Source organism: Rhamphochromis sp. 'chilingali', assembly GCF_963969265.1.
Source record: "Rhamphochromis sp. 'chilingali' genome assembly, chromosome: 8".
Taxonomy (NCBI): Eukaryota; Metazoa; Chordata; class Actinopteri; order Cichliformes; family Cichlidae; genus Rhamphochromis; species Rhamphochromis sp. 'chilingali'.
Window position 1 is genome coordinate 5150164 of NC_137935.1, and position 26395 is coordinate 5176558.

Here is a 26395-nt window from a genome sequence, read left to right on the forward strand (position 1 = left end):
AAACAGACTCACTCTGAAGCTCTTGGCCCGCTGAGGTATGAGAGAGCGGTTTCACTCCAAAATAAACCATCAGAACAAAAAAGAAAAAGAAAAAAAGAGACAGTTTCATTCACAAACGACAGTTTAAAACATTTGCATTTAATCCCAAAAAACAAAACAAACTTCATATGATGGAGGCAGCGAGTCCTAAGAGGGCCGGGAAAGTGTAGTCGCCTAAATGTAAAGCAACATCAGAGAGAATTACATAATCAAATCATCAACTGGAGTGACTTTTTTTTCTGTGTACATAATTGATTTTGATAGATTTGAAATAAAGAGAAGACCCGAGTAGGTCACATGATTCTTTCAGGTAAAGCAGGTGAACAGCAGCTGATTAAAAAGGAAGAAAACGTCAGGAACACGCGGACAAACCTCAGTTTCACTGATTTTAATCTGGACACGTCAAACGTGCTGCAGTTCAGAAATGGGTGAAACTGAGGTTTGAGGACTTGTTGGGAGTTTCTTCTTTAACCCTCTACTGCACGCCTTACCTCCTGATATTTAAACTCACCGATGGCCTTTCAATGGAACGATAAAGAGAAAAGGGATGTGTGACCTGCGGGGATGAACATCTCGCGTGGGTTTTCTCCCACAGTCCTGGTTTAAAACCAAAATCAACACAGCGGGTCGTCTGGGAGGACGATGCCTGCTGAATCTGTCTTCATTACAGACTCACAGGGGTTAATTTCACAATTTTCCACAACTTCCCAGAGACTTCCTGTTGGCGCGAACGCTCCTGATTTGCACAAAGAACCCTAAACTCCTGCTTAATGCAGATGAAGACGTGGCGGCTCGATGCTGTGCCTTTTAAAACACCCCTCTGCTTTACGCCTGCACCAACACCGCAACTATGCAGTCGGTGGATTCCTGTGTTGCAAATATGTGAATCTCTTTGTAACTCAGATCAGATCAAATGCACTGTGTTAGGCTCAACATAGTGACACGACTGAAGAGAGACTGCTGATGGCTGCTGCCTCTGAGGACAAGCAAACTTCAGCTTTAGGATAAAAATATCACAAAAATGTGATTTTCACAGAATTCTGAAGCAATATTTTTGTGTTTTCAGATTTGATCAAAAATGAATCCACATAATAAATTAATCTTTATGAAAAGTGTCTGAATTTCATGCTGCACTTCCCCAATAATTCAAAGACACAGTTTATGTTGTTGCACAGCGAGTCTGTGCAGTTCAAAGAACAAATCTTTGCTTAAGTGTTGATTAAAAGTTATATTTAGTGATAAAAACTTGATCAAATCTACTGGCTGGCTTGGGAATGACTGTGTCAACATGGATGAGTTGGAGAAGATGGTCGGGATGAGGGAAGTCTACTCAGACTGCTGCCCCTGTGACCCGAACCCAGATAAGTGGCAGAAAACGGACGGATGGATGGAAAACGCCAACATTTCGCCCAAATGGTGTAACTATGTGTGCAGTAGAGTTAAAAAGACGTCACCATTCAGATCGAGCCGGTGTGCCTGACACCTAAACAGTTGCTGTCCTCGGAGTAAAAAGGGCGCCGTTTTACTGCCACCATCTACTACAAACAATAACTCATTACATGATATTATTACGTTCGATATTGTTCGACACAAAATGAGCCGATGAACAGCAGAGTTTGAATCTGAGCTGAATTAGAATCACATCATCAATTAAAATTTAATTATATCTGCGTCATCTGTGCCGCCACCTTAAAAAATGAAGCGGTGAAACTACAGCGTGACCTGATGGAAAAGACGGAAACTGATCGGAAAGAAGCGAGCTTAGCAAACAGCTGTCACCTCTGCTTAAAGCTCAACATTAACTGGGTCTGGCAGCTGTAATCCTGCCTTTTTAATTTCAACAGCATCAAGAAAATAAAATTGAGGAAAAGGCAGATTTGTTTTTCATTGATTAATGTGCTTGAGATCCTCTTACAGGATATCAGTTTAAGCGTGGTCAATATCTGTGTCAATCACCATTTTCTTGTTTCCTGTAACTATGTTAGAACAGGACGGCGATCGCCTCATTTTGCAGACGATCGGCTAATAAGATGAATCCAATCAATCAATCACTGGGGAAGTTGGAAGTTAATGATTGTCTGTTTCCCGTGGAGAAATTCTGGTTCCTGGTCCTGAACGGAGAGACCACGTCGACCTTATACAGGCTGGGCGATCAATGGGGATGAGAGCCTGCTGGACAAAAAGGATGCAGTGAAGTAATCCAGGCAGTGAAGTAATCCAGGTTACTGTCTGTAACTTCAGCAGAACCTCTGAGGCAGAAACGACCTCTGTGAGGCTCTCAGGGCAGTGTTAGAATGACTTTTTCACACGAACACAGATGTTCTCTCGCAGCAGAGACAACGAGTCTGTAGAGAGAAGTCGCCATTTTTAAACCAAGACACTGATGGACATTTTACTTTTGATGTCTCAGTACTACAGAGAGAGGGGAGGTGAAGCAAAGGGAGGGGGTGTTTGATCACAGCTCAGAGCGCTAAGGAGAGGTTGGTCCGTGGAGGCAATGCACACTTCCTCGTCCTCCACCTCCTCATCATGGATGAAGTCATTTTTTTCCTGTTTTTTAAAACAAATTTAGATATGCAGTGGTCACGGATGAGTAGTGTGATGCATCCAACTCCTCCATCCATCCATCCATCCATCCATCCATCCTCAGACGTGCTGCAGCTTCAGTCTGTTGATACAAACAAAAGGAGGATGTTTAAAAGTGTGTGGCCTAGAGAATGTGCCTTTCACCCAACGCACTTCAGACTACCATAAAGGCTGAACATTTGCAGCCATCACGAGCGCATTCAGCCACTCTGCGGCTCAATGAGAGAAATTATCACATGCACAGAAGCTGGTGATCAATATGAACTCTCGCAGCTGCAGAAAGCCTCTCAGAGCAGATCAGAACGCATCCTGATCCCCGAGTCACAAACAGCAGTTGTATTTCACGTCCCCGGCGTGGCACTTTCCCTCTAAGATGGAAAGATAAGGGAAGGGGTTAAAGTAGCCTGGAAAGATCTGGAACGGCGTCCCGGTGCTTTCAGTTAATGTGTAATTAAATCTGAGAGGCAGTTTAATACATTTTAATATCGAGCGAGTTCATTTTTCATGTTGCTTCCAGCTGATGCCATGGAGGAACGACCACTCGGGAAATGATGTCACCGCACAGACACACAGTCGGTAAAACCTCTTTTTCCTCCTCGTTTCTCATTCCTGTCATGAGTTCATGCTCCTCTTCTTCTTTCAGGGTCACCACAGCAGATCATCGCTCTCTACCATCCTCCTGTCACACCAACCCTCTGCATGACCTCCTTCACTACAGCCATTAGTCTTCTCTGAGCTCTTCCTCCAGCCTGGCAGCTCCCATCCCTCCTCTGCACATATCCAAAGCATCTCCACCCACTCCACCTGGCCAGCACTCTTTTTCACCTCTCCTGTGATGTGGATGATTGACCACAGGTATTTAAACTAACCTACCTTCACTACGTGTTCTCCTCGTTGCATCTGTCTCACTGTCATCTGCACACATTTATTCTGTCCTGCCTCTGACTTTGATTCCTCTTCTCTCCTGTGCATACCGCCACCTGCTCCCTACTGTCATAAAGTCATCTGCAAACATCATACCCTGCAGAGGCTCCCACCTGTCAGCCTATCCATTGCCACTGCAAACAAAGAGGGGCTCGGAGAGAATGATTGCCCACCTGTCACTCCCACCACACACCTCGCCACTGTCCTGCACCACCCTCCCATGCTGCAGATGCCAATAAAGTTGTGGTCACAATGGAAACTAGCTTTAAAGATATCAACATATATCATCTAACACAAATTTTGAACCACACAAAAGCCCCTTTTCCATTAGTACCTACTCAGCACGACTCGCCATGGTTCACGCTTTTCAGGGTTTTCCATTAGGTCATAGCACCTGGTACAATTTAGTACCTACTCCCGGGTTCCAAACAATCCGAGCAGGTGCTAAAATGTGACGTCATCAGACTGCATGCTACTGATTGTCTGGTCAGCAGCGTCGCTCGATGAGTCATGAAAGCGTCTCGTTCACGAAAATCAAAACCGCCACTTTTAAAACCGGGCAACGAGGGAAACGGCTACAAAAAAAACAACGCCGTGGTCCCCGAGTCAAACGAACAGCCAGACTGAGCAGCAGGTATATACTTGCCTGGACGTCCACCGTTGCTGTAGCATTCGCGTCACATATTAATTACATTGTGGGACGCTTTGACGCGTTGCTATGACAATGGCCAAGCATATTAGGAGGTACTCAATTGCAATGGAAAACCAGTCGATCCAAGTCGAGTCGATCCGAGTTGGTACTAACGTAAAGGCAGCTAAAGTATCTGCAAGCTAAAGAGCCAATATTTATTTTTGCTATAGTTTCCTCTCATGAGCAGCGAGGTTTGAAGGCTGCAGGTTGAACTTCTGATATATCTTTTCATTCCCTAACGAGGTTTTATTAAACTTTAAATATTAAAATTTTAATTTAATAAAAGGTTACACTGACCTACTGCGTCACCTTGTGGTGCACGATGGCACTGCACAAAAGTACAGCTCAAACACAGCTCGACTTCAGTTGATATCTCTTCAACACAATACACACCGATGTTTCCATAAAGTCAGAGCAGTCGTTTCTTCACATTTGGTTCAGAACTTTAAAACCTCCTGACATTAGACTATTAATGTTATTAAAAGGTAAAACAGATAAAAAGGTTTTAAAGGATGGAGAATTTTAGAAGACAGGAGGTTTCACTCGGCCATGTGACTCTTTCCAACAATCCATAAACATTACCAAGAGTGCAAAACAGCCTCTTAATGTTGTGTCCGTGACTTGTTCTGCAAACATTGCTACAACAATATCTTTGTGTTTTAATGTTGGCGTTTGCCAATACTTGAGTGATTCACGCAATTCAGCCTCTCCACACTGGAGCCTCAGAAACATCACACGATTTAATTCAATCAGACTTTAAACGGACTCCACTGTATCAGCCCTATCATCTGTCCAGCAGGCTGTAGCTCATTTCCTCTGAAAAGCCTTTAAAAGCTTAATTGTGCCTCTAATTTCCCTGGTTTCCTGATCTCCACCCTAACGCCAACACACACACACACACACACACACACACACACACACACACACACACACACACACACACCTACCTGACTTGTGCCGTTTATCACGAATGAGTCATCAGAGGTGTAAATGCAGCTACTGTGGATTTTTATATCAGAACAAAAGGAAAGCAGCGATCCTTTAAAACTGCTGTACTCAGTCCAAATGGTAAAAATTTTACTGGAGTCTGTTTTTAAACGGCCCAGATCTAATTGGATAAAGATAACACACAAGCAGCTGTTATCAACTAATATTCTGTGTTAATCATTTCGATTTAATTTTAAAAGAATCGAGGAATTCAAATTCAAATGTCAAAATTGTTGCAAATGCCAAAAACGTATGGTTTATTCGTATTAAATGACAGAGAAAAGCAACAAATCTTCACTTGAAAAAAGAAAATTATGAAAATAAAAGAATAAAAGTCAAAATTTGCTCCAGCAAAAGTCCAAACAACCTCAGTTCACCTTTGTTTTTTTTTTTTATGGCCGCCGTTTTTATCATCCTTTGCGGCAACAACCTAATTTATACATTAAGAGTAGATTAATTAAAAGTTGTTGAATATGTGTGTTCACATATTATTATTATTTTAAAGCCTTGGTATCTTGGTTCCATCAAGTGGAACTATTCTCATTTGCAGCTCCATGTTTATTTCTGGACTTTAATAAAGAAGCTTAGTATGACTCGCGCTTTAATTTTACCTGTTTAGCTTCTACCACCTTTAAAGAAATTTTCTTCTGATTGGCCGGCCTGCATAAGAAAAATGGGTGGAGCTTCTGTGACTAGCATGATCATATACTTTCTATGGTGTCACATGACACCTGAAAAAGCAACTCAATTTTTGAAACTTTGACCATTTTTAAGATTAACGGATCGTATCAGGATACATGCGGCAGGAAAAGCATAACAGGCCTCCTTCAGTTTGAACCATTTTATTCGGTTCTCCTCTGGTTTTACTTTATGAGATTAATCAATTAACTGCCCACAGATCGCCTTTCTAGCTTTTATCACGCCATCTGAATTTAAGCCCAACTCACGCTGACTTCAAACTGTTTCCATATTATTACAGTTCCAGAGAAAAGGAAATATTTATTATTTAAAGCTTTGCCATTTGCCAAAGTGATAACACCCCAGTCACATGATAAATGGGTACAGGGAGAGTGCTAATGACTGGACTTCCTCCAGCCTGTGGTTTATCCACTTAGCTCACTTTTAAACCACAGCGTGCAGAAAAACAGACGAACGGACGGAAATGTGAAAAACATTGATTCAGACCACGGTGAGTGACTCCTCTTCCCAGCGGTGCATGACTCACGGCACCATGAAGCGGTAATATTATGGGCTATCACCTATATACAGTGGGGCAAAAAAGTATTTAGTCAGCCACCGATTGTGCAAGTTCCCCCACCTAAAATGATGACAGAGGTCAGTAATTTGCACCAGAGGTACACTTCAACTGTGAGAGACAGAATGTGAAAAAAAAAAAAAATCCATGAATCCACATGGTAGGATTTGTAAAGAATTTATTCGTAAATCAGGGTGGAAAATAAGTATTTGGTCAATAACAAAAATACAACTCAATACTTTGTAACATAACCTTTGTTGGCAATAACAGAGGTCAAACGTTTACTATAGGTCTTTACCAGGTTTGCACACACAGTAGCTGGTATTTTGGCCCATTCCTCCATGCAGATCTTCTCGAGAGCAGTGATGTTTTGGGGCTGTCGCCGAGCAACACGGACTTTCAACTCCCGCCACAGATTTTCTATGGGGTTGAGGTCTGGAGACTGGCTAGGCCACTCCAGGACTTTCAAATGCTTCTTACGGAGCCACTCCTTTGTTGCCCGGGCGGTGTGTTTTGGATCATTATCATGTTGGAAGACCCAGCCTCGTTTCATCTTCAAAGTTCTCACTGATGGAAGGAGGTTTTGGCTCAAAATCTCACGATACATGGCCCCATTCATTCTGTCCTTAACACGGATCAGTCGTCCTGTCCCCTTGGCAGAAAAACAGCCCCATAGCATGATGTTTCCACCCCCATGCTTCACAGTAGGTATGGTGTTCTTGGGATGCAACTCAGTATTCTTCTTCCTCCAAACACGACGAGTTGAGTTTATACCAAAAAGTTCTACTTTGGTTTCATCTGACCACATGACATTCTCCCAATCCTCTGCTGTATCATCCATGTGCTCTCTGGCAAACTTCAGACGGGCCTGGACATGCACTGGCTTCAGCAGCGGAACACGTCTGGCACTGCGGGATTTGATTCCCTGCCGTTGTAGTGTGTTACTGATGGTGACCTTTGTTACTTTGGTCCCAGCTCTCTGCAGGTCATTCACCAGGTCCCCCCGTGTGGTTCTGGGATCTTTGCTCACCGTTCTCATGATCATTTTGACCCCACGGGATGAGATCTTGCGTGGAGCCCCAGATCGAGGGAGATTATCAGTGGTCTTGTATGTCTTCCATTTTCTGATGATTGCTCCCACAGTTGATTTTTTCACACCAAGCTGCTTGCCTATTGTAGATTCACTCTTCCCAGTCTGGTGCAGGTCTACAATACTTTTCCTGGTGTCCTTCGAAAGCTCTTTGGTCTTGGCCATGGCGGAGTTTGGAGTCTGACTGTTTGAGGCTGTGGACAGGTGTCTTTTATACAGATGATGAGTTCAAACAGGTGCCATTCATACAGGTAACGAGTGGGGGACAGAAAAGCTTCTTACAGAAGACGTTACAGGTCTGTGAGAGCCAGAGATTTTCCTTGTTTGAGGTGACCGAATACTTATTTTCCACCCTGATTTACGAATAAATTCTTTACAAATCCTACCATGTGGATTCATGGATTTTTTTTTCACATTCTGTCTCTCACAGTTGAAGTGTACCTCTGGTGCAAATTACTGACCTCTGTCATCATTTTAAGTGGGGGAACTTGCACAATCGGTGGCTGACTAAATACTTTTTTGCCCCACTGTAAGGGCTGGTTGGCCTTATAGTTCAGTGCTCCCATCAACCCCAGCAGTAATGAGGGGTGTCACAACGAATGAAGGAAAGGGGCATAAAGGAGCACAGTGTTGTTCAGAGACACATACAAAAGAAAAACAAGTTTAAACCAGTTGTTCTCTTTTTTCTTCAACGTCCAACACCAGAAAAAAAAGAGATCCACGATTCAGTTTTAGTAAATTAAAAGGTCGGCCTCACAGTCTGAGAACTGCTGGTTTAAACAGAGATGAGCAACATAAACAGAAACCAGTTCTGAAGCAGGCACTCAGCTACACTCATGGCAAAAAGGAACCATCAGAGCTCAAAGCCACATTTGCACCCCAGAGTCACACCGACTCTCCAGTTTCCAATCTGTGTTGGGCAGATTAGACTTGCTAAGCATGTGGTAATTAGGATATAATCTGAGAACCCAGATAGTCTGATGATCGGGCCTCTGGAGTTAGTGGCCAATTTTTCTGGGCTTCCAGTGCAGCCGGCTGATATCTGGGGAAAGATTTCCATTTCTGTCCTCGGGCAGGTTTATGGATGCAGATTATTAAAAAGAAAAACTAATAACAACAGCTTTTTAATCAGGTTTTATTGGCATCAGAAAATAGCTGATTGGATCCCAGACTGGGAGTATTTACTCTGTGCCATCTCAAACATGACCCATCAGCAGAATACTTGAGTTTGTCTCATGTATATTCATGGAGATTAATTAGGACCAAACACAAATTATAAGTAAGGCTGATGGGAACTTTGTTGTATGGATGCACGGATTGTGTAATTCTGGGCTTATGCAGATGTTTTAAAAAGTAAATGAATACAAATGTGGCTGTTTATTCATTTCAAAATTAAAACGCCTCCAGGGACTTTCATTTCAGAGCAATATCTAACCTAACTTTAACTCCAGGGAACACTTGGACTTAAAAAAATAAAACAAAAACACATGTATAGAATCACCTGACCAATCAGATGAAAACTGGTTAAAACGTTCGATGACTTTGCCCTAAAATAAGATTTAAAAAAACTTTTTACCCCACTTTCCCCCTCTTACATCATCATCTTTGCCTTTGCTGACATCTCAGATTTAAATATCATGTCTGTGGTTTATAATATTACTGCTCAGTTGTCAATACACCCACTGTTTTCTTCATCCTTCAAGCATTTTAAAAACACCAATTTCCACGAGTTTTGAAGCAAATATCAAGATTTCAGCATCGTTTACAAATGCAAATACATAAAAATATATCTGAACGTTTGCCTGCACGTGACCAAAGGCTGCAAAATATTATTGTCCAACATACTGCAAATGGATTGTATATGGAAACAAGAAAGGTACAAAACTCTTGCCCCTTGCCTATTTACAGAGATTAAACAGACCCTTGGAGATCGCTTAAGAAACAAATGTGTAGCTGCAGACAAATGAGCATCAGCACAGAGTCTACAGTACTGCAAGAATCAAGATAAAACCCTGACCTGATGGTGTATGACAGGTGGAAGCTATTTAACTAATTCATTAAACGTGGATCTTTCTCAGAGGCACCACATAAAAAGTCAAAGCACGCACGATTTAGCTGCATGTTTGCACATAATTCATCTAATAATTATCACAATATTTTAGTCTAAAATAAAACCGCGGAGCAAACCTGATCAGGCGAAGCTATTACACTAAAAACTACCCAAAGAAGACCCTGAAAGAGTTTAATGGAGCTCATTTGGCTCTGCTCACATACAAGATGTCCTCTTAGTTTGTGCACCATCTATAGTCCAGATTTGTTCCCAGCGTTCACCAACAACTCAGCGCCTGAGGCCTGAATTATTCAGATTTCCCTCCTGAGATTGCTGATGGGTAGAGGAGCACGTTAACGGATACTTATGAGTCTGAATGTTTTGAATTAGATTGCTTATAAAATGTGTTTTTAACTGAAATGATCTGGTTCCACAGATGCCATGAGTGTAACTGCAAAACAGGCAAGACAGCAAATGCACTCTGATCATATCATATGATTAACAGCTCACATCAATGCAAACAAATAAGAGGAGGAGACAGAGTAAAAGGTTTGGTAATGCAGGCAGAGCATCAAGCAGCAGGAATTTCATTACAGCCATAAAAACAACAAAAACAAAAGGTTTTACATGCTGGAGAAGAACAGGAAGAGGAGGAGGAACAGCACACGGGGAGTGCATCCAACAAAGGAGGTGGAGTTAAAAGTTTCAGTCCATCAGAGGAGGAGCAGGAAGACAGCCGGGAGGAGTTTCAAAACAGGAAGTGGGTCCTGATCGGTGGAAGGAGGAGGTAGCATTGCAGGTCAGATTTTTTAAAAAGCAGCGTCTAAAGCTATCTTTGGGTCAGGCCACCAAACAGCTCCCGTCATGATTTATTTATAAGGGAATGAAGACAAAAAGAGTGAGAGAGCCACACCATGAGGGAAATGAAAACCAGCACAATCACAAAAAAAAGCACAAAAAAAAGAAGAAGCAGGAGCACAGCGTGAGGAGGCGTTAGAGGTGCGCAGGGGATTTACAGTAAGCCACCGTCTCAAAGTCAGTGATAAGGACCGCACCTGAGGACGGCTGCTCTGAGGACGGCTGCGTTTCTGCTGTCGGAGCAGCGTCGCTCTCGGCAGGCGGCGCGTCATCTTCTTTTTCTACTGAAGGTTCAGGCGAGCTCGGTTCAGCTTCCAGGACGGAGGGGGCGGGCGGGGAGTCGGGTTTGTCTGCTGTCGGAGAGAAAAAGGCAACAAGGCTCGATTCAGAATGAAATAAAAGCTTATGCTCAAAGGCAATCTGGAGGGAAATAAAGATGTTCATGTGCAGAGCAACTTGAGAACCCAAAAATTCTGCAGGTTTTGGAGGCGTTACTTGAATCGAGATTAACATCAGTTAAAATTTAGCTCAAAATGAGCTGAACTGCAAAGCGGCGCGGGAGGATTTCAGATGCTGGGTTAGTTCAAGCGGGAGATTAGAAGCACCTGGATTAATCCTCCTGATGCAGCTGGATTAGAGCTGCTGCTGGTTTGCTGATCCTCACTATACCACAGGACTGTCAGCGTGTAATGTTTCTACTCTCTAAAGAAAGTACTTTTTAGTTAAATATAATAGAAACTAAGCTTTAGAAAAAAACATGTAAAATGACTGAAATTATATGTTGTATTAACTAAATAAAATAACCCAATACACCCAGCATGTGAAGGACATTTCTTTGACATTTATTAAGACTGAACTATTAATAATTGACTTCGTCTTTCCAGTCGCTCTATATTATCCTAGAAACTTGTAAAAAATAAACCGCAAAAACATTTTGAAACAACGAAATCTGAATTTAAATGAGAAAATCCACAAAGCTAAATACTAATGAAAGATTAATGAAAAAAACCATAAATAAATCTGGTTCTAATGTTCTGGTTCTTCATTTAGGATAAATTAAAGCAGCAGAAATAACCAGTCATTTTAATTTGTGCACGTCTTTGTTTTTGTCTCAGTCACACTAGAATAAACATAAGACTGCAACTTTTATGTGCCTGGGAAAAACTGTAGCCTGGTTGATGCACTGATGTTGCATCCTCAACCTCTGGGTGACCAGCTTCAATCAAAAGGTGACTGCACGGGTCGGCTGACAGGAGGAAACCCGTCTGCAGACAGCTGCAGTCACTCTCATACAGACTGGTGAAGGTTTGCAAACTCCTCTGAATCAGTCTGGGCTCACCTGCAACAGAGGACTCAACTTTCCATAGCTGTCATTTCTCACACGTGTTTACACCATCGGAAAAGCTCTGTGTAGTTTTGGTGAAGCGGCTGCGTGGACAGAACATGTAGGAGGTCCTATAAGTCCAGCTAACGCCCTAATACAGCGTCCAGATATTACACTCTCACACACGCCTGTTGGGCGAGTCCTAGAGAAGTGCGGGGTGCAGTGGATGAAAACAGCCTGGTGCGTTTTATGTTGAGGGGTTAATTTTTTTTTATTACCTTGTGACGGGGCTGGAGGCGTATCCTCGTCCACCTTCACCTCACAGGGGGCGGGGTCAGATGGCAGTGCAGTAGGTGAGTCTTTAGGAGCCGAGTCAGGTTCTGACACCATCACCTGGATCTCCTGGATTTCAGCTTTTTCCGGAGGAGACGAAACATCAACGGCTGAGCACAGAGGATGGAGAGAAGAGGTGAAGATGAGGGGAGGAAACAAAAAGGAGAGAACAGAGAGGTGTTGGGGCGGAGGTAGAAAAAGAGAAATCAGAAGAGACAAGGTAAGAAAATAAGAGAGGTGTGAATATTTTCCCCTCACTGACTGAATCTTTGACAGAAACAAAGGGAAAATATGAAGGCTGTCCATTTAACAGATTAAAACCAGAAAGTGACCTTCCTTAATGTCACAATTATTTCTAACGAGCCGTTTTTTTCCATAAATAACAAAAAGTTATGTAACCATCCCTAAAGGTCTCTGAGAAACGCTGAGCACTACGGGTCACAGGTGCAGCAGCATCCTCCCTGTGCAGGAGGGAGACATGCTGCAGGGCTTCCTGTAGGAGAACAGAGAGCTTAAATGGGCACAAAGTCCTATGTTGAGACACTTCTGCCGACTTACTGGGAGAAATGTTCACCAACTTGACACAAAAGTAAAAGTTCAGCCTTCAGAACAACATAAAAGGTGCCCGAAGCAAAGAAATAAAGACACGTTGTCAATCGCTTCTGCAGCATTTGAAGCTTTACAAGCCCCCAGTTTAAGCGCGCTAAGTTAATATTTGCATTAACTGAAGTGTCTCAACGGCTCTTCTGTGAACACAGTAAAAATGCTTCATTTTCTGCCGCTTATATAGTCAACCAGAGGCTGTCTCCCTCTTCCTGGCCAGGAAGAGGGAGTAGTTCCTAAACCAGCTGAGAGATGTGATCTCTCCAGCATGTCCCGGGCCTCCTTCTGGACATGCAAAACGCTCCGTAAGCTTTACATTCAGGATTGTTGGAGTGCTGTTTCTCTCCTCCGCTAACAGCTCTTCATCCTACATTGCTCCTCTGCGATTTCTCATTAACACACGTAAAATTGCATCAATGATTCTTCTCTTTATAGCCCTGCACAAATGCTAACTTTAACAAATGGTTTTCAAAAAAATGTTATTGCATCATTAGCTGATAAATCCTCGTTATTTATCAGATTTATTGAGTTTAAGCCACCTGGGATATTATTTGATGTTAACACTGGTATAGCACATGTGCAGCAGCTTCAGAAAATTGCTACAATAATTCCCTGTTATGGTCTCAGTGTGGGGTAACTATTCTACCTGCATGCTCCTCGCTCTGTGACTCGGCAGCTTCACTAGAGCTGCCAGCTTGGCTCTTGATCTCTTCCTCCTGCTGCTCCTCCTCCTCTTCCTTCTTCTGTGGGGGGCTGGAATCAACGCTGGAGGGTTTCGGCGGGCTCTCGCCTCCCATGCTGCTCCTGGGTGACAGCAACTCCATCTCCTCTCCCCAGTCTGACACTGGCTTGTGGCCGTCCAGTGGGGAGAAGGGGCTGAGGGGTTTGCCTCCCTCGGGGGACTCCTGAGCGGCCGCTGGGGGCGGGATGTGGACCTTTGGCCTGGGAGTCCGCTGATCTTTGGGGCTTCCTGCTGATGCCTGACGAGAACGAGGTTTGGGAGTTTTTGGGGAGGACTCTTTGCTCTTTGCTTGCTTCTCCTTTCCGATGTCCTTCTTCTCGTCGCCTTTGGAGTCTTGCTCCGAGTCGCTCACCTCCTCATATTCCCCATCGTCACTGGCATCCTCCCATTCATCATCATCCTCTCCTCCTCCATTCTTCTCCTCCACCTAAGGAAAGATGGAAACAAAGAAAGAGTTAGCGATTTATTTATTTAAAATCCTGCAACAAATGCTTTAATTTGGATGTTTGATTGGAGTGGCAGGAGCATTTAAGGCACCGGCTCTCGTGTCCCATTTCAGAAACTAAAAAAAAATTCACACCTCACAAAAAGAAAAAGGATCCATTTCTCTGAAGTAAAGCTCAGCATGACAGATACTTTATTATTCATAGAAGTCCAGATGCACCCGTTACCTTCTGTACTGTGGGAGGTTTAGATTTCTCTTCTTCCTTATCTTTCTTTTTACTCTTCTCTTCCTTCTTCGTCTTGTCCTCCTTTTCCTTCTCCTCTTTCTCCTCCTTCTCCTTTTCCTTCTCCTCCTCTTCCTTCTCTCCCTCCCAGCGGTTGTCATGCATGCTGTGAAAAGTTTCAGAATAAAAGGTTCAGTGGACATCGCATTAGCGTGAGAAATACACCGAAAACCATCGCAATTCTCAACAAGAGCTGTTAAAATGTTTATTATAAAGGAAAATGAGGAACATTACAACTAGTTTAAAAGTCATTTTAGTGTTTCAGACTTCAGTTTCTTCACTGCAGAACAGCTTTGTGATGAAGAATTACATTAAAAAGTCAAGTAAATGGATCTGTCAGCTGATGGTGAGAAAAGTTTTACCTGTAGCTCTGCTTCTGTCCTCGGCCCCTCCCTCTGCTCCGGTCGCCCCTCGGCCCCTGGGTCCTGCCCTGGGACAGGAAGTCGCCGAATGTCGGCGCTTTCGGAGGTCGCTTACTGTCATCTAAGGAGACATCGATGGTGAGTATACATCAAACTATGAACTGCTGTGATGTTTAATCTAAAAAAGCAGAAAGCAGGTGATGGATGTTTCATCATCACTGCTCAAAAGTGAGGCACAGGAGTGTTTTTTTTAAAGTAAGAAATAAAAATTCAAAACGGAGAGGGGGCACACGTTGTGTCATTAACATGTCTTTATGCCACTGGCTGTCTGTTGGAAAGTATCCAGGCATGTAAAAGTCCATCTAATAATGTTAAAAATAAAACATTTCAATAAAAACTGCCTCCACCGATTCTTCCGCCTCCGCTGCGGTCTGCGAGTTAACGTCATAACTTGCGTGACAGCAGCTGTCCCGCTGGGTCAGCTGCAGAGTGCGTCTGAGCTCTGGGACGACGCCAGATGTGTATTATGATTATTATTGATGGCATCAAGAGAGAACGAAAAGATTTTTAAGATAAAGACGAGAAGAGGGATGAGGAAATACTACGAGTAAAACTGAGAACATCCAAATTTTAAAGCCACCTCGTTTGGACTCCTTTAGAGTTACAACTGGAAATTTGAGCGAAAGAAAAAAGAGATGTTGTACAGAGGGTGAAAGAAACGTGTTGATTAGGTGAGCAGCTAATGGAGACATGAAGGAGGAAAAAATTAACTTTTCCAGTATTTTGTCTCAGGAGAAATCCACATCGAGTTTTCAGTGTCACAAACTGAAGCCAAAATGTTTGTTTTATAACATTTTTTATGACCAACTTTCAGCATCAGCATCATGGGACCAATCTGATGACTCGGGTTTGACACAAAGAATCACAGTTAGAAGATCAACCAAGTATCAAAAAAAGAGACTTTCCACATGCTTTAACTTGTTTTTTGGCCAGCGGCACATTAACACATGCTGATGTTCAAAGTCAATTTAAAGGCAAATTTTTTAATGTGTTGCATATTAAAAGACAAAGGAAAGAAGAAAAAAAGAAAAAAGGCTGATTTTTGGGGTGGTCACATGTTCCCTATTTTTAAGATGTGGCTGATTTTTTTATGGAATGACCTCAATAGAAAAAAGAAATGTGGAAATTTGAAAAAAAAAAAAAAAAAAAAAAAAGAGTCAGAGAGGGAAGAAGAGCAGAGGACACGAGGAGAAGGTCAGAGACCAAAAGCTCAGACGAGGGAGGAGGATAAGAGCTCAACAGGGAGAGAGGAGAGGATGTCATTAAAAGGTCAGAAAGAGACAGATACAAGTACAAACGAAAAGAAGGGATCAGTGAGGAGACAAAGGATGTAGGCGACAAGACTGAAGAGGACTGAAGGATAAATCACAGTGAAGACATGAACGCAGCCAAAGCCAAGGCTCAAAAACTGAGGACCATCCACAAACACTGGTGGACATCCTGAGGTCGCTGTGTGTGCAGGCGGCAGCATCTGAAGCGTTTCCAGCCACAGAAAGATTAGAGCTGCTCACACAAAGGCAAACCTCTCCGAGCTGTCACAACGTCTGTGATTTTAGAGATGAGAGCAGTCAGAATTTACATCAGGGTCTCTGAAGGTTTAATTGAGACAGATTCAGAGTATTTGGATATTTCCAAAGACTCAAGATTAACCTGCATTTAAAATTAAAAACATGATTTGCTACTGTTGCTTAATTCTCACAGTTATACACAAGTTTCCTAATTTCAGTGCCTTGAATGAAGACAGTTTGCCTTTGGTTTGGACTTTCTGGGGCCTGTAACATGAAGCATGTTTACTTCAGGTTTAACTCCAGGTTAAGTAGGTGGGACACGGTAACTACTGTACTGACCAATCAGTTCTCTGGAAAAATAACATTCCCAAAGGGGATCCTGTGCTTTTCCATTTCAGGCAGTATGAGAGACTTTAGTTTAAAATAATAATAATAATCTTTCCTTGGTGAATCAATAACAGAAAGATCCTTAAGATCCAACTGTATTGCTTCTAAACGTTCATTGAACGATGACATACAACTATAACAGTCCTATAATCTTTAAACAGGGCACCTAAGCCTCGACCTTTCTGCAGGAATGCCTGTATTCAACGACCTGTTCACATAACTGGACCCTGCATACTGCAGCTGTAACTACAGTCAGCTCTTCCTCGTCTTAAGGAGTGAAGCCTGATAAGAAAAAGATGAATGCTACAGGCCCCGGGTCTTAACATGAGCTAAAAAGAAGTGGAATTAAACGCTGGTATCAATAGTGGACTAAGCTGATTGTCATAATAACACCATTAAGGGCTGCGCCATCATGAGGGTGAGTCGGGCATGTGAGTTAGGGGTGAGGCTGGTTTTGGGTGCAGCTGCTTCACACAGACACACTCAGACTCAGGCCCATGCTGTGGTCTAACCTGAGGCCCTGCCCCGAGGCTCTGTACGAGAGTTATGCCCCCGCGCTGCAGAGAGGACACACAAACACGTTACACTACGTCTGCCACACACACACCAAAAACATTATCTGTGAAATAAGGTTTTGACATAAACACTCACTGCAACTCTGTAAACATCGTTTATCTTGCTACTAAGTAAAGACCATTAAAATCTCTGCCTAGTCAAATAAAGTCTTCAGTCCTTTGAAAAATAAAATAAACATGCAGGAGCTTCGGTCGGGTTGGTCAAAGTCAGTTAGCACAATAAAGGAAATCCGGACTCCTCCAAACAGAACGACCGCGGCTTAACTCCAAGCTTAATCTGGACTCTGGGGAAACACGGCGAGCATTTACATAACGAGCTTAATTACTCAGGAGGGCGACTGTGTTGCCTCTCATACAGAGTGGGGTGTTTGACGTGTATACATCAACACAGCAGAGAGACATCGTGTCAGACGAGCGAAGCCGTGGCATGGAGGTGGATCGAGGGTCAGCGGCTGTGTTGTGCAACAGCATGCGATGGGTGTGCGTGCGTCTGTGTGTACTTGCCTCTCCTGCCGCCCTCCGATGGGATACCCTCAGTGGCCGCATATGGGTCCTCTTTGAACCTGTGAAAACAGCCACAGGGTTACACACACATCAAACGTTAGCGCCCTCTCTGCCACGTCAGTCTGTCGCCATCTTTATCCCAGCAGACGCCTTCCATCGTGCTCACCTCTTCCTCCCCCTCCATCTTTGTAAAGTCACTAAAGTTCTGTAGCAGAGCTTTAGTAAACCCAACATAAGCGGCACTATTTCAGACACTACAGACTACTACTACACAACACAGATATTCAATGAGGGTTTCTAAGTCTGGACTTTTGCGGGACCAACCAAAGACCGTCACAGACCGGTCCTGAAGCCTCATGAATGCTGTGGCTCACTACACTCTATCCTACTTTGCTGCATTTATTCTCCCTTGAACTGCGCCCCTGCCACTGAGAAGCATCTCCTTTCAATTCCATCTGATAAAGTCCAAGCAGGTTGTCCAGCTGCTCTGCTGGAGTCCTGCTGAGATGATCGTCCCTCTGGCTCAGTCTCTAAACTCTGCAGATGACTTCTGAAGCTCCATCAAAGTCACTGTCAGGTTTCTGGTCACCTCTTCTTGAGATTGTTAGCATCTTCCACTTCAATACTGTGCCGACTCTCAGACTCTGAACGGTTTTTGATCCATTTCTTTGCCACAGTTTCATCTAAGAGCTCTGCAGAGGCCTCCGATAAGCTCGAGGAGGTGGCTGGGGAGAAGGAGGCCCCCCTCAATGCTCTATCAAAGTGACTCGATGGATGAATTGATGTGCAGAGGCTGCCTTAAGACTTCCTGGCATCTTTTTGTTCTGCAGTTTGAATTACGGGATCTTAGTTTACTTTTAAAAGAAAGACTCTTACATGTTGTCCGTCTTCTGTGCGTCCCACTCTCGTCTCCACTGGCCTGTGGCGTTACGATGGCGTGCTAATCTCTCCTCATCTATCTGCTCACGCTCCTTCTTCCAGCGCAGGTACTCTGCTCTTTCCCGGCCGGTCATAGACATCGTCATATCCATAGAGCCTTTGGGACCAGGTCTCCGGCTCTGCAGAGAAGTCAGAGTAAATAATTCAGCCACAGGAGTTTAAATAAAGACAAAGGTAATGCTCATAAACAGAACCACCCGAAACCCATTTTTAAAGAAGTACTCACGGTCCACTCTTTTTCCAGCTCAGACCCTGTCTTCACATTGTCAAAGTCCAGTCCCCCCCAGTTTCGTACATGTCTCCGGCTGCCCTCCTTGCGGTCCGTGTCCGGGGCTGGACCTGAACGTCTCGGGTCATCCAGGAAGTTACGGGTCGGTTTGTCTCCATCCTGCTGTGAAACGGAACGACTCTGTTCAGCTCAGGCTAGTTCCTCGCTGATTTTAAATGATTTTAAAAAAGCAAAACAAACAAAAATACTGCGCAGAAGAACCACACGATTTAAATGTGAGACCAAAGCAGAGACGGTTAGCTTCATAACACTTGATCTTATGGGAAATTTATGTTATAGTAATTTAAGAGGATAAAAAAAACACATCTGGTGTGTGTACAGTCATAACAATCCATCTGTGCTGTCTCACCGGACAACAATTTATGCATTTACACACATCTCTGCTATATTAAGCAAATTAAACTCCAATAAAAATAAGTGGTTAGAAAAGTTTTATTATAATGTTGGTCTTTCAGAGCCTTGTCTGTAAAATCCATTTCTGGAAATCAAACCCGCTACGACACATGGCAGCTGAAAAAAAACCCAAAAAAAACCCCCCAGTGACTTCCATACCCGCTGTCCTCTCTCATACTCTGCTATCCTCTCCATTTCTTCATTCATCTTCTCAATGTTCTGTCGTCTCTTCTCCTCCCATTCCTGTCAGGAAGTTTGTGACATTCGAGTTATTATTGAACAGGATGTTAGTGTTACAACCGTTTTAACAATACTGGAAAATGACTGCATCGTCCATGTTACAAAGTCCTCCACCAGGAGGTAACTGCAGCAGATTTTTGAGCCAAAATAAAAAAATTTCTGCAGTATTTTCCCAAAAATCCCAGTTTTAGTACTTCTGTGTTAAAAGATTAAAATGGCTGGGACCAAAGTTAGAGCACGTGCCGTGGCTACAGCAATACTTTTGTAGATGTTACATACACATGTAAATTCTTTGTATCATGTTTTTTCTACACACTGAAATCATCCCAGCTCCTGTTTTAAACTGAAAGTCAACATTCGGTGCTTAAAAGCACAAGAACAGAAGCAGCTTTGAACATTCACAGGTCGTGCACTCGAATTTAAACAAGACACACAACTGGATATGGATTAGCTCGGTTTATAGATCATTTATAGATTATAGATAGTCATCTTTCGTTTATTATTTCACTTTAATATGAATTTTTTAATATATGACAACAAATGTGACATATTCTCATACCTCTGAATGGACTTTAACAGTTAATAAATTAAGCTAAGCCCCATGAGACTTCATTGATACATGACTTCAAGTAATCGCACTACCATGTATACCACACAGTCACACTCTAAATGTATTATCTTCAGTGTCTTGCATCGTGCATCATGCAGCTGCATCCTGTGTGAAAACCTCCCTCAAACAGTTCATCCTCACCCACCTTGGATTTCCTGTCTATTCCTCCTGGTGTCCCTTCTCCTCCTCCTCCCCCTCCTCCTCCTCCCCCTCCTCCTCCTCTTCCTCCTCCTCCTCTTCCTCCTCCTCCTCCTCTCCTTCCTCCTCTGCGTCCATGGCCTCCTGCCTCACCAGGCTCTCCATCTCTGGGTGTTCTCGGTTCCCAGTCTCTCCTGTCTTGGCGACCTCCGCCCCCACCTCCTACTCCTTGTCCTACTTGTCCTCCACCACCACCACCACCACCTCCTCCTCCTCCTCCTCCTCCACCACCTCCTCCTCTCTGACCTCCCCGACTCATTCGCCCAGACCCGGTCCTCCTGGGGGGGCTGCGGCCATCACTCTGCCCTCTGTGGCTGTCGCTCTCCTCTGATGTCTTCCGGCCGCGAGGAGTTCCCAGTCTCCATTCGTTCACAACTCTCTTCTCCTGTAAGCAGCACACACACAGACTTTCACTGTGAACGGAGTGATTTTAACAGCACCTTAGTTACAATTTCAGTCAGCTGCTGGAGGAGGCTCAACATGACATATGTGGTAGTTTAAAAACACCATCCTTATTCCTGATTCTTTGACTAATCAAAACACCTAAGTGTCCATTTTAGCCTGTTATAATGTGGATCAATAACAACTTATAGATCATATTAGTTATATTTGGCTACCAATAAATTATAAGTGAGGGAAAAATCTGTTTTGGATACATTTTGGATTTTTTGTGGTGCTAGAAGAGTTACAGCGCATGGCAAAAGAAAATAAAGGTTTGGTTGATTTATGGTGTAAAATTGAAGTTTTTCATTTAGATTTTTGTCAAAAAAATCTGAGTTAAAAAGGTACTTATCAGCAGTAGAGCTCATAAGAAGTCAGATAAAGCCGTATTTTATTCACACTTTAAATTAGATAGTTTGACAGCAGCTCATTGGAAAAGAAGGAGAATGACCTTCATTGCCTTCAAACACCATTATTACATTATTAATATTATGTAATAATGGTAATTCATAATATAATACATTATATTATTATTATGCAATTACTTTTTTCAGTATTGTCAGGAATGTTAATATTTCAAGACCATTTCAAAAAATTGCAAGCAATAGCACGCCGTAACTTTTAGGATATAAAGGGACTAACAGGGTGAAGATTATAACAACACATCATCTTCAACCCAGGAAATGGAACAGCTCAACTCTTACAGTTACAAACTCGTCAATCTAATGAATGTCACATGAACTAAAGACTAATCTGCGCTATGGATTATGCAAAGAGCTACAACATGATGAACTCTGAGAGGCTGAGTTATGAGACAGAAAGAGGCCATCGTCGTTCATCAGGTTTTCAAAGGCCTCTTCAGAAAAGGTCCAACAGACTAATGGGCCCAGATCAACCCTTTAACCAGTCAGACAGGCGCTCGTGTGGAGCAGGCAGCCCCCTGCTGTTCTTCAGGCCTTTCTTTTGTCTTATGACCTTTTCAGTTTGAAATCTAGGTGCCGGCAGTGATCGGTAGTCTTTTCTGAGGCAATCTGGATCTCAGCAGGCGCTCACTCCACTCTTACACCTGTATCCCCCCTGGATCTGCTTACCAGCTTCTTCAGCCCACAGGAGACTAATTAGAAACGTGGCAAACTAAACGACTAATGGAGGGGGGGGGGACTGGTTGTGCCAAAAAAACAGAGCGTTAAAAACCCTGATTTTAACCAATGGGCCATGAATGCAGCTCTAAAAGAATCATGATGTTGTTGTGGTTTGCCATATTGTTCCCAGTTCCCTGCAGTTCCTCTACTGACCACTTGAGGCTGCACCCTAAAGTGAGTCCCTGTGTTAAAATGAGCCTTTACAGGAAAAGCAAACATGTTTGCAGACCGGTATGAAATCTAGTCTCTGGATAGTTCACTGTCCATGTGTCCATGAGGCCAATTCAAGTATTATTACTCTGTTACTAATTATTGGGCATTTTTCTGGTGCATGATCAGCTTGGCAGGCTTAGCCGATCATTTAGAACTGCACTGTTTCTACCCCAAAGGTGTCCTCCTTTGGGGTAAAAACAAGCAAAAAACAAACAGACAACAAACCCCCCAACATCCTGGCAGCCAAAATGCAGGCTTCAGAAAAATCAGAGTCAATGTCGCTATGGCTACATCCATCCATTATATGCAATCCATGTTTTTTCTCCTTTTCAGACAAATGTGTCCACGGCATTTGTCCAATTTGTGTTCACAAGGCACGCTTAAATCCTGTTTGTCTGCAGGAGAAAAGGATAGATCTAACAAACAGATGATCTGCATACCGAGCAGAAAGAGCTGGATAAACCGATTACACAGATAGTTCTCCAGCATGGTCGGGTACTTTAATGAGCTGGCTAAAGTTCATTCTGCACAAACATCTGCAGTTAACAACATTATGTTAGTACAGCAGGTACAATCATCTCAGCTCTGTTTCAAGACAATTACCCAACATGCCTTTTTAAAATCCCATTTTTGCCCAGCAGAGCTGCATGAATGGATAAACACGTTAAAGAGAAAACTCATCTCATGAACTCTCACAGGGTAACTTTGGGTATTTTTAGTGTGTGCTGTGCTCTAATTTTATGCCCGCTGCTTCACTGTTCCCTCCAGCCATCCTAGGCTTAGTACTTCAGGCCTTTGAAAGCAAAGTGCCAGCAGAAGAGTGTTAGAGGACAATTACCTTTACAGATTTGTAATCAGTAGGAATCCCTGCCACGATTTGTAAAAACAGATAAACGTCTCCCATCACTACTTTGTGTCAAAGAAGTGAAATATATATTTAATCATTTTTAATCCCAGAAAATCCAATAAAAAAGAAAAATAGCTGTGTGCAATGGTGACTGAAGTTCCCACATATGTGGCCCAGTTAGAGTCTGGCACCTGCCCACAACACTTCTGTTCTGACGCCAGATCTGCACCAGTACACTTTGTTTTGATTTTTATCTAGTGCGAGCGGGCGAAAGCAGCTCGCTTCTCTTTGCTGGCTTCCAGTTTACGGATTAATTTTAAAATCCTTTATTTTCCATTTTATCTGTCTGAAATGCTTCACGCACATATCCTGTTTCAGATGCTTTTATCTCTTACTCGGTTTGACTGTACAGCACTTGGGTCGGCCCTGTTGTTGTAGGTTAAAAATGCTTCATAAATTAAGTGAATAAATGATAGTGATGGAAGTACAACATAATCTGAACCGGCACCACCACACAAAGGATGTTCAGTTCGACTTGATTTCTCACCCCTGTTGCTTTAGAAAGGTCGACTGTGACAGTGAAGTTTTCTTTCTCCGTCTTTGGCTCGTGGGGGCGGGGCTTACGAGGTGTAGTCACCGCAATGCCCTCTTGCTCTGCTTTCTTCTTATCTTCCTCTATTTCCTGTTAAAAAATAAATAAATGCAGGAGCCCAGTGAGACTAATGCTTAATAAGAAACGCACCAAAGACAAACAGGTCTGGGGTGTGTTCTGTGTTCATACGACAAAAGTAAGAAGATTAAGTCAAGTAGTCATCCGTGTGCAGCTGATGGACACTTTTCTCCCACAATGCAATGCGCAAAGGGAATAGGACAGCCACTAATGTCGGGAAAACCAAAAACTGTTTGTTTATGGGAAAAGAGTGTCTATTTTCCAATTAAAAAGAAAATTATTTTAATCGCTCTGAACTGATGATATTGTGTTTCATCCTTCAGACACTTTTTTTTTTTTAATTTCTCAGTCTGTACATGTGAAGCTCAAGAGAAGCTGTGGTTGTATCTTATCTGAGACCTGAAAAGAAAAATTTGGTTTTCTAAACGTTTCTCATCATATTTCAGTGGCTACAAGTCTAATGAAATAAGACATATGACAACTATTTAACTTATTAAACAGCTCCCAAATCTATTGATGAGACCATGTTGCTCATTCAGCTTCATGAAGTGAAGAATTCCTTAAAAAATAGAAACGAGTAGCAGTAAATCCTGAAACATCAGCTCGCCTCAACATCCCAGCAAATAAGATCAAAACGCAGCGAGTTCAAATTCAACTTGAAAGTGTTGGCTGCTTGCCGTGAATAAATAAATTCAGAAGAGAAATGGTTTGAAACAAACAAACAAAAACAGTTATTCAGGGTTTCCTGATTCAAAACAGGGCTTTTGGGGGCGCACACAGCATGAGTGGCTCCACTGAATGTTTATAAAGGCCACTTAAGATTTTAAGGTATTTCAAGCTTGAGTTCATTAAAGCAAACTTGTAAAAAAAAAAAAAAAAAGAAGTTGTTGAAATATCTTTTAACCACAGTCCTAATTTGTCTTGGCTTTTGTCTCAAGTATGCAGTATAATCTTTGACTAATGTGGTAAAACAAGCTGCTTTTATGTAGAAGTGAATCGTTGTGTTTTGAGACATTCTGGGGATGTCATCATTCTTCGGTGAGGACAGTTATCAACATCAAGATGGTAGTATTAAAGATACATTTAGCGTGTAAAATCTTTCCGTACCTGGTACCTCTTCATCAGAGCTTCATTCTTCTTCCTCAGAGCTTCAATTCGCTTGTCCAGCTCTGCATCCTTCTCCTCCTTTGTCTTGAGATCCACCGTTGAAGACTGAAGCAAAGAGGAGGAAAGCAGAAGTGACAAGACCGGTTTGGCCTGTAATACTTTAATGTGCAGCGCTAAACTAAGCACAATGAAGATACATCAGCTGTCCCAGCTTAATTAAATAATTGTTTTGCTTTTATTAAAGAGGAGAAAGAAATAAGACACCCATATACAAATATTCTATGAGAGAGAAAGAGCGAGAGATTGCGCTCAAAGAACGCAAAACTGAAATCAACGAGAATAAAGATGGCAGTAGTAGTAGCAGAACATACTTTTATACACTTGTCTCATCTTTGTACTTCTGTCTCATGTTACCACTTTATTATTCAACTTTATGTTTTTAAATGCTCATGAATTGTTTCTGTCGTAACGATAAACGATAGTTTAAAGGTAAGGGAAACATTTAGTGACTTCTCCGGGAGGCGGGAGATGCAAATATGAACGCCCTGTGTCCAAGTTTAACAACAGACAGAAGGCAACAACTTTGCATACTTTTCGGATGAATTTAATTTAAATATAGGATGTTAGGAACCAAGAACAGCCTTAAAAATAACAGCAATTGAAATGACTCTCCAAAATACGAGCCTGAAACCGTTACCAGGGTGGCTGTGAGATGATTAGACTTCCTTCTAGACAGACTTTGGTCCTCCTGAAAGTTTTGGGTAACCTACACAGAAGATCAAGACACTGTCTGCAGTGTTTTTACTCACCATAGCTGCCTTCGGCTCTTCTTCACACACTGGTGGCTGGCTGCTTGTTCCACCTGTAAAGAAGATTAGGAGGATGAGGAGCATCCTACCGTTTCTTTACCTCCACTATACAGATACTACACCTTCAGTAAGGTGAGTTTCTTTGCGTTAACCCGTGAGCACAGGAACAAGAAGGATGAATAGAAACCCTAGATTACACAGTAACAGAAATTGAGCGGTGACTGGGTACCGCCCTCTTTTCCCTTCTGCTGTTTCACCCTTCCTCACTATTGATTACACTATTGAAGGTAATCGCAGGTGAGTTTACAGCCAGGTGTGTGATGAAACCCATTTCAAAAGCTTCTGTAAAAGTCTCAGAGCTGCAGACAAGACGTATATATGACACCCGAGGAACAGTACCACAGCACACATACCTGAGGCTATTTTAGCACATCCAGCCTCACCTGAGCTGCAATAAAGTACTGGTTTGGTGTTTTTGTCTGTCCCTGGTATGCTGTTCAGTAATGTAAGCACACTGAGCCATGTCTGAGCTGTCTGAGCCGATACAAAGCCGCGAGGAGCCCACGAGACGTGGAAACAGACCACCGCAAACAGAGACGACGTGCAGAAGAACACCTGGATGAACGTTCACACGCACTAAAGTTACAGTCCGTTCACGTTACCTGTTTCAGAGGGAACTGTTGCAACGGCAATAAGGGCCAATGTTTGAACTCGCTGCTGTTCGCCAATTCCTGCGCCTCAATCCGTCCTCATTATTCCACTTCCTGTTAGCAGCGGCTAACTTCCTGCCAAATAAATCCCGCCTCCCGGTTCTTAAAAAGACAGTACACTTTCTGACGGCTCAAAACGATCCCAGCAGATTTTCGCTGGAAAAGTCTGCCTCTGCGCACC

At 42.9% G+C, this 26395-nt stretch overlaps 1 protein-coding gene across 2 annotated transcripts; it reads right to left on the minus strand.

Annotated features, from left to right (window-relative positions):
* Window positions 1–117: 117 nt before the first annotated feature.
* ccdc9 (coiled-coil domain containing 9) lies at window positions 118–26295 on the minus strand. Of its 2 annotated transcripts, XM_080889404.1 has the most exons (15): window positions 26167–26295; window positions 25505–25557; window positions 24696–24800; window positions 23466–23600; window positions 20223–20660; window positions 19387–19470; window positions 18772–18936; window positions 18483–18664; window positions 17607–17665; window positions 14573–14693; window positions 14154–14316; window positions 13387–13909; window positions 12083–12247; window positions 10678–10833; window positions 118–2707 (listed from the first exon to the last, which is right to left on the minus strand). In XM_080889404.1, exons 2-15 carry the CDS (start codon window positions 25505–25507, stop codon window positions 2703–2705), a joined length of 2304 nt encoding a protein of 767 aa, XP_080745530.1. In that variant the 5' UTR covers window positions 25508–25557; window positions 26167–26295; the 3' UTR covers window positions 118–2702. The 2 variants fall into 2 exon arrangements, with proteins under 2 accessions (XP_080745530.1, XP_080745529.1); XM_080889403.1 differs by lacking the exon at window positions 118–2707 and having other exon boundaries at window positions 8949–10833.
* Between the last annotated feature and the right edge of the window lie 100 nt (window positions 26296–26395).